Genomic DNA, 9,187 nt, shown 5'->3' with positions numbered 1-9,187 from the left:
AACCATAACCTGTCAACCTATATCCTCCCCTTTAATCTTTAATTTTCATTTCCCCACTATTGACTTAACTAACTAACTTTCCAACAATATTAACATTGTATAAGTATTATTTTGGTTGTTAACACTGTCAATGTCCCCTTGCTTAACGCTGCTTTGCATAGTTAATGTGTGCAAAATGCGGTTATTAACAGTGCTACTTGTGTGTTTTGTGTGTTTTCTTGCTTCATATTGCTTTGCATTGCTACATATACTGAATAGTGGATGTTGTTATTGTATTATTGAATTAATAGTTAGCTCTGTGTGGCTTCTGCAATATCTCAAGAATACTGATTTTGTCACTGGTGTCACTTCAGTATCTTGCTGTCCTATGTTTGTATTTCTGAACCTGTGACTTAATGTGCCTTTTTCCCAGAGGACATTTAGACATGTCACAGTAGGAAAAGCTCATTTGTAAATAATATGATTAATTATGGCTTAATTCCATTTAGCTGCTACAGTTTCAGGGCCCTGGTACTGTTCAAGTTGGCTCACTGTCACACTGTCATGTCTTACTGGAACACTTGAATCATATGGAGCCAGCATTAATGTTATTAGTAACGCTATGATACTCACTATGACCAGTCAAAATGTGTGCTGTGAAAAAGACTTGTTGGTGTAAGGACATCTTGCCAAAGAACTGCTGAAAATTTGCCAGCAAGCAAACACTGGTACCTTTACAAATGTGTAGATTAATGTGTATCCTTTTAAATAAGTAAATGGAATAACCATTTATAAAGCAAATATCTACAACTTAAAAACCCTTTACATTCATTATGCCTTATTAGGAAGTGCTGTGAAAGTTATCACTGACTAAATTTCACATCTCTCTACTACAGGGCAATTTATCTTTTCAGGGGAATTACTGACAGTATCCTTTTAGAGCAGTTGCTTCGGAGTTTCCAAGGTTTAATGGTCTTCCTAAATGAGAAGACAGTGTTGTGTTCCACTTACAGATCATGTGCCGGCCACATGGACGCCGCGATGACATCACCCCAGGGCGACACGACAACACCATGCTAAAAGGGCTTCATTCACAACTGCTGTTTAACTGGTGCTAAATAACGCTTGTGTAAGCTAAATAGAGGGTGTCTCAGCGACTTTAAGCTGTCGACAAACAGACACAACCCTGCATTCATTTAAGTGTAAGACTTTGCAAATCGTTATATATGGCTAGTTATTACAGTTGTGCATCCTTCACATGAAATATAGCAGTAGGGAGAAAGCAGATTAAGGGGAATGAGCTAACCAGGCCAAATTTACCAGGGAGGAGGAGTGGGAATTTGTGGTGTTTGCAGAAGGATCTGCTGCTTCGTAGGTTGGACAAGGCAGGATTATTGTCAAAGTACTATTTGGACTTGTGAGGACATGCATTCACTCCTTTTCCTAACCGCAAACATACACACACACACACACACACACACACACACACACACACACACACACACATTAATTGAAATACAAGCACCCATCCCCCAACATTTATCTTCTTTTCCCTGCCTTTGTAACACACTGTACACATAGAGACACACACCTCTTCCCCGCTTTCCCCATTCTCTTTGGGGGAAACTACACAGAAATGTGTGACATCACCTCTGAGCTGCACCAGTTACCAAGGTGATGAGATTTTTTTTCTATACAAGAATAGAACAGAAATAAAATGGGATTCACAGACGAGGTCCTTGTCCTTGACTCGAGGGCATCAGGTTAGAACCTTTACACACTGTCTCATGTCTGTGCATTTAAAATCGCAGATTCCACGTGAGGAGGTCTGTTTTGGCTGCAGCTACCCATCTATTAACCTATTTGTAAATGTCCTCCACATGTGCTGCAGTGCTGCAGTATTCTGCAGTAATTAGTTCATTCACGTAGTGTTGCCTCAGCCTTCTGCAGCTTTAAAAAATAAAGGACTGTGCACATGATGAGTAAAATTAGAATATAAGGGGATTTTACAGAGAGTGAGAGATGTAGTTCGGGAAAATAATGGCTGTTAGAGTATGTGTGTGTGTGATAGACAGATAAGGATAAGAGGCTCAAAAGAGACAGAGACAGAGAGAGTCCAGTCAAGTGTCTGCCGGCTGCTGGCTGAATTTACAGAATAGCTCTTATCAGATGTGGGCAGTCACAAAGTCAGACAGGGTGAGGCACAGTGAGTGAACACACACACACGCACGCACACACACACACACACACACATACACTTCCTGTGAATATGAAGGACTGTTTTAGAGAGGAGAGAAAGCCAGACATCCCACGAGGCATTTGCTTTTCTCCACACAGAGCGGATTTGTTGCGAGACCAGAGCTTGTGCTCAGTCATCACTGCAGTTCCAACAAGGCACAGGAAGCACGGAGAATCCTCAAACACCACAGAGCTGCTTAAAAAATCTGAGCCCTGGGTAGGAGAGAGGACAGACATGCACAGGTGCTGCTAGAGAGAGAGAGAGAGAGAGAGGGGAGGGGAACGAGAACACAGAGAGAGAGAGGCAAAGAGAGAGAGAGAGAGAGAGGAAGAAGAGGGGGAGCGCGGGAGGTGTAGGAGGAGACTTGACTTGCTTCAGAGGGGAAGAGGAGCCGGAGAGCAATTCCAAAACAGCTGTCCGGCAGACGTCCCAGTCGACAGAAGTGCAGCCCCGAGGCAGAGACAGGAGGCAGGGCAGTGTCAACAAGCCACAGGAGCAGCACAGCAGCCACTGAACACACACACATCAACCTGGGGCTGCAGCGATCAGGAGAGCACCGGGGAAGGATCAAGATCTCCCCATCGATATATCTGAGGTGAGTGAGAACAGGAACATGTTTTATATCACACTCTGCTGGTACAGGAATCTGAATTAGAGGCTGGGATAATGTTGCTGCAGTTTACCTGCTGCCATGTTTTAAGTGTCTAGGTTGATATTTTTCGTCAGTCTTAGCAAATGTCTGCAGCAGAATGGGAGATAATTTAAGTAACAGTGAAACGTGTGAACGCGTGCATGCATGGTAAGTCAAGCTTGTACAATAGTGTTTGTGCAGCAGACGCTCTCATACATGTAACACAAGAGCTGAACTGTTAAGAGCAACATGATACGCTCCCGGCTTTCCAAGAGAGACATTTTAGTCCGGCTACACACTTAAGGCATGTTCCTCTGAAACGCAGAGCTGGCTTTGCCTTTATCTCTCAAGGGGAACAGATTTGGAGCAGGTTTTTATGGGTAAACTGGGAGGAAAGGACTTTTTTCTTTTTGCCTGTATGTGTTGACATTCCCTTCATGTTTCATACGCTTTGATTCGGCTTCCTGCTCATCTGTGCCAAGGATAACTCTGGCAAGTGCTGGCCATGCTTGCGGGTGGCACAAGGGGAGCGAGAAAGAAAGACAGAACAAATACTCCACCCTGCTATTCGCCATAGTCCCGGCACAGCCACCAGGCCCCTCGAAAGTAAGGCCTTTGCCTATAATTGAGGTTTTTTTTATGTGACAAACAGCTCAATCTATTCTGTAAGGCTACCATTACCCTTTGTGGTATGTGCATTTGCTTTTTATAACAGCCCCAAGGAGAGGGTCTTTTTGCTATTCAAAGATGTGACAGAAGTCAAGGCCATGGTTAGATGTTAGAGCAGTATTTGGAGTTGCCTTGTAGACTACATTATGTCCCACAGTGGGCAGAATAGAAGTTTGTCTCCTACACACTGATGATGTTACACTGACCACAAGTACAACAGAAGTGCAGAATACCATGTTATTTTTCAACAGCTCCGATGTGAAATGTCAGCACAGTAATCCCATCACGAGGGGAATATTTAGGGGATGCATGGTTTCTATTTTAAAGAATGGGGAAGTTATATACAGGTCATGTTTTGAACAGCTGCTCTCTTGAGCCTCGCTCTGACAATCATTCATCATCAGCTTTGGTGCAGTTTGGCGTACAGCATCATCAAGCTGCATCATTTGTTTAAACTACAGTAGGGTTACACTGCCACTAAGAATATATTGACCCACTTGTTTACACGTGACTTTAGGGCACCCAGAAATACCCAGACAAATCACGAGCCATGTGTTTAATTACCAGATACCAACCCCTCATTTATCTGCCCTCACACTCACAACTTTCATCACCTCGCTCCTTCTGCTGCCCCCTCACTAATAAGTAACCCTCCGAACACGAACTGATGAGGCTAAGCTCCATTTTTAAAGAGGCTGGAGTGGCTCCAGATCACTTCATGCCCAGACAGATAGCTGTTGCTGACCCAATGACACAGTGGCTTTATCTCGCAGCCCCCATTATGACTGGATGGCTGCTCAGGCAAGCAATTTTGAAGTAAGGTGCCATCAGATTCCCACTTCCCTTGAGGTGTTAATGAAACCTGTGACTGCATTCTGCGTTGGTGGTGCCGTCAGGTTCGGACTGGTAAACACGTGCCACACCACCTCTTTTTGGAGCAGTTCCAAAAGGACGGCGCAAATCTGGCTTTGGCTGGGAGCTATACCAGAATACACCTGCTCATCTATTAACAGTCTGCAGAGACACAAATTGATTCATTGGGTCAGAAGGCCATAAGGATCCATCCTGGGATATCCTGACCTGTTGTACTTGATTCATTTCCTCTTGTGCCAACACAAGGTCAACTAAAATTGCTATGACTCTTCAGATTGTCGGTGTATACTTCAGTCAATACTAATTTACTCATTAAATTAACCCACATGTTGGTTATGCAGTGGATCTCCGGCAGCCACGACCGATATGAGCATATTGTTTTCCTCATACTTTGCTGGTGGCCTCTGGAATTCTTCTCATGTTTGCCATAGGAGCCAAACTGGTCTACCAGCAGGATGGCTGACATGAAGGTCAGACTGTCAGGCTTTCAGCGCACCAGCTGACTTCTCACGGGCCACAAGTGTTGACCTTGGGAAGGATATACAGCAGATATCCCCTTGTGTGAGTTGCAAGAGTTGCTCTTCTGCTAGAGGATTTCCTATGAGTTCCATCTATACTATTGATCTCAACCAGCATTATCACCTATTATAATGCATGGCCTGTGTGTTTTTCATTCCACTGGAGACCAGAGGGTCCACACAGGCCAGGCAGTTGTTATAATTTCATCAAGGCAGACCGATAATCAATAGGTACTGTAAGTTTGATAGCAAGTGTTCCAGATAGCAATGACTTTCTATTCTTGGAAAAGCGCTGCAGAAGTTGACACAGATATAGAAGCATGCACCCACAGGAAGCAGCTTTTGGCTTGGTGGTGCATTTGTTTCACTTCCTATCCAAGCCCAATTTCCCACTGCAGTGAGCATCAGCTGTCAAGGTCAGAAAGGATTGAGGAGCGGCAAAAGGGAGAGATGCTAAAAAAAAAAAAACCAAGTGGGAGAATGAGAAATGGAAGAAAAAAAAAATAAGAGGAAAGCTTGAGCTAAATAAGTGAAGGATATTGCTGTGCCCCCCCTCCCTTCATCAAACACTGCAGCAGTACTCTTTGCCCTCCCCCTTCCCTTTCTCTCCATCACTATTAACAAACAAACATGCTCTCCTTCACACACATGGCGTGCATTCAAAACTGCTATCTCTCACGAGCGCAGTCAGGCACCTCGCACAAACACTTGAATACACAAGCGCCCTCGGAGAGCTATGTTGCCATTCACCACACTCACACATGTTCTGCATCCCTCGGTGTTTGTCATGTCTATATATAGCTCCATAGTGCTCGCTGGGTGACAGGTTTATTTGTGTCGTAATGGCACCCCCCAAATTAGAAGATTTCACCCTGTATTTCATATCCACAGTTTATCGACGTTTTTGCTCTTATAAGGCTGATACTGATGGTGAAAATGATGTCGAAAATGGATGTCAGTGAAGTGGATTCCAGGCTGCTATTTGGATTCAAATACGCAGCAAGTGTCTGTCTCTCTGGCTCCACACTAATGTGCCTGCTGAATAAACATAGCCTACTTAAAGTGTCTCTGATAAGGCTGATGCAGTGTGTCTCTATGGGGTCGGTTGCAGCAGGAATGTGGATGTTTTCTCAGTGAAACCTTTTTTTTGAGGGGGGGGCGACTTGACCGCCCAGGCACTTTTTTGCAGCAGTGCACTCTGTCAGACGGTCACTGCTGACAGACCTCTCATAAGTAAATATGTCTATAAATGGGCAAGCTCTCTCTTCACTTGTGCTCTCTCCCACCCCCCCATCACACACACACACATACTGTCAACTCCCTTCCTCCACGGAGTGTTTTTCCCTTTCTCCTTGGTTGCTATGTCGGTCAAACCTATCTCTCCTCTTTTTACAGAGTTCATCCTACACTAAGCTGGCTGCCAATGCGGTGACATTTTCTGTTGGGTTTGTAATGGAAAAGCTCTGAGGAGGCAACATACAATTAGGCACCTTTTATCAAATCCAATACTGCTTAATAATGTAACCCCATCCCAATGTATTGAGCAATCCAGTTGGTATCTCAGCCCTTATTCAACCTTAAGCCGATCCTCTGCCAATCAAAGCCAAATCAATTCACACTCTGCATCACCTTCTTTCTTAAAATCCACTTGCTCTGTAATCCCTCGCTCTATCTCTCTCACACAATCCCGCTAAACCCCTTAAACCCCTTTCCTCCCCTCTTTCTCCCCTCTGGTCCATCTCTGTCTATCTCTGTGCGTGTCTGAGCAGTAGCTCGCTCCTAAAACAGGCTGCCCTGCTCTGATCCCACTAAAGTCCCCCTTTGCTTCCCTTCTCCCAATCTGCGGTCCAGCTGTTCCACATTAGCACATCCAGAGTTGTGGAGGCCAAAGGAGGCTCATGTGTGGAAATGTGAATAGAGCAGCAAAAAGCCTTAGACCCGGGCCTCATCCACCTCTGCTCTGGCTTTTAAACTCGCCAGATGCAAGAAATGGATGAGGATTTCTTTTTTTTTTTCCTCGCAGGATCCAGAGTTTATTTCTGGGACTTGTGTTGGTGGCCAGATTTATTTTTCTCTATAGCAGGACAGGAGGTTTGTATCAGCAGCACTCATCAGAGGAACTTTCAGGACATTTGTCAGTGTTGTGATCATGTTTTACAAGAAATGATGACTTATTCTCTATTTGTCTCCTATTTCAGGAAAGTGGAAGTGACCTTTCTACACTGGCAGACATCACCAGCCGTGCTTGGAATCCCATTTCCTGATCGATGCCACAATTGCTGAAATTATTTTTGGAGTCCTGCCTGACCGGTGTATTGCTGAGAATGTAACTCGAGCCTCTCCCCTGGGGAACTGTAACGTCCAGAACTTAAAGAGCACTTCCGACTGTTCTGTCCTGTATATCTGAGTTCTCTTCCACAGTTACAGCCATGCCAGCAAAAGCACCCATATACCTGAAACCCACTAATAATAAGAAGGGGAAAAAATGTCGCCTGAGAGATATTTTGTCCCCAGACATGATCAGTCCACCGCTTGGGGATTTTCGCCACACCATTCACATTGGCAGGGGTGGGGAGAGAGATGCCTTTGGAGACATGTCCTTCCTCCAGGGGAAGTATGAACTCCTACCAGGGAAGGCAGACGTCCACCCTCAGTATGGCATCCAAAGTGAGTTTCTGCGAGCAAACAGCACTGGTGATGCTTCCTTTGCCGAGACCCCCTCTCCTGTTCTCAAGAATGCCATCTCCCTTCCAACCATTGGTGGCTGCCAGGCGCTTACACTTCCCTTGATCTCCTCCACTGTGTTCTCCATGCCCCCGGAGCCCTTGGGGGACATAGTGGGGCCTACACCTCCCATGAAACCTGACAGTGCTGAGGAGGTAGAGATCCTGCAGATGGATGCTTTGTTGCGCTCAATAGACGTCTTCAGCAGTGAGCCTTTGTCCATCTCCACAGATATCCAGTCAAAGCCAGATGTCCTTCTGGATCTGCTGGAAAACACAGATGAGCCAACCTCTAAGGCAGTTGCCAAAGCTAACAAAATAAACAAAAGTGAAACCCGATTTGACAAGCCATCATCTTATTATATCAATGGTCACAGCAACAGCATCTACAAAGCTAACGGAAGCCTGAACAGCAACACAAGCACCGACAGCTTTGACAGCTTTAGCGGTAAAGAGGACTTCAAGACCAAGATCTGCAATGGCAGCGGAGGTCTCAATGGCAATGGCAACTGCAATGGCTATGGACACTTTAACAATGACATTACCCTGGGCTTTAAGGAGGAGCTCTCCAAGTGCAATGGAGAGTGGGTAGACAGAGACAGTGGGGTGGAGGAGGGCCGCATCTGTGATTTTGAGTTTGAGTTTTCCAAAGAGAAGAGCACATCGCAGGATTCCCTCGCCCAGATCACGGGGTCATTCCTCTCCCTCGAACTCGATCTGGGCCCATCCATCCTGGATGATGTGCTCAACATAATGGATAAACCTGCAGCAAAGAGCAGGCCTTGAGCTGCAATGAGGCCCCGAGAGGAGAAAGGGAATTATTAAACTATAGCCATGAGGAGAGAAAGACTCAGAAAGCAATCAAAATGGTGTCTGGATATATCATTGTGATGAAAATGAGCTACAATAGACAGAGCTGCTTATGTTTTTATTGTCAAAACATATTATTATTCTAGCTTCTATGGAGTGTTGGTTCTTCTTTTTTTTGTTTGCCATGCCAGCAGCATGTTCATGATGCATGTGCTATTGAGTTACAGCTAAAACACAGCCATTGTGCCTTTGATTTTAAATTACTGTAAAATGCTACATGATAGATTTGTGTTCTTATGTTGACTTCCACACTATATACAAGATAACTTAACAAGTGTTGAGGTCCTTTGCTTTTTCTACACAGTCTTGAGTCTCAGGCTCTCTTTGAGCATATTGCATTTTGTGACTTTTAGCGTGTTTAACAAAGCACTATTTTGTTTGTCACATCATTCATTTGCTATTTCAAACAACAGAACACTATGCAGATTTGTGTTGTGAAAATTGTAACACAAATAAATTCATTTTGTCCTATCCTGCCCGATTTCTTGCAGGGAATGTGTGCATGTGCCAGAATTGAGAGTCCTTTCCAAAAATGATTAAACAAGTTAACTCAAGAGAGGCTGAGAATCAGAATAACTCTGGAAAAAGAAGTAGCACAAGAGGGAAAAGGCAAACAAGAAAGATACCAAGGGGAAAAAGAGCCACAGATTGACAGAAAGAAGGATAGAATGGATTTATTTTCTCG

At 44.6% G+C, this 9,187-nt stretch overlaps 1 protein-coding gene across 1 annotated transcript; it reads left to right on the top strand.

Annotated features, from left to right (window-relative positions):
- Nucleotides 1-2,377: 2,377 nt before the first annotated feature.
- On the top strand, nt 2,378-8,973 carry cdc42ep3 (CDC42 effector protein (Rho GTPase binding) 3). The gene is made up of 2 exons (XM_067609492.1): nt 2,378-2,813; nt 7,108-8,973. The coding sequence occupies exon 2, from the start codon at nt 7,339-7,341 to the stop codon at nt 8,416-8,418; it is 1,080 nt and encodes a 359-aa protein (XP_067465593.1). The 5' UTR covers nt 2,378-2,813; nt 7,108-7,338; the 3' UTR covers nt 8,419-8,973.
- The last annotated feature ends 214 nt before the right edge of the window (nt 8,974-9,187 follow it).

Source organism: Thunnus thynnus, chromosome 14 (genome assembly GCF_963924715.1).
Source record: "Thunnus thynnus chromosome 14, fThuThy2.1, whole genome shotgun sequence".
Taxonomy (NCBI): Eukaryota; Metazoa; Chordata; class Actinopteri; order Scombriformes; family Scombridae; genus Thunnus; species Thunnus thynnus.
Note: the sequence above shows the minus strand (reverse complement) of the source record. Positions and strands in the feature narration are given on the sequence as shown.

Bases quoted from the DNA above. Each gene is read 5' to 3' on its own strand.
- cdc42ep3 (XM_067609492.1), top strand. From the start codon at position 7,339: ATGCCAGCAAAAGCACCCATATACCTGAAACCCACTAATAATAAGAAG.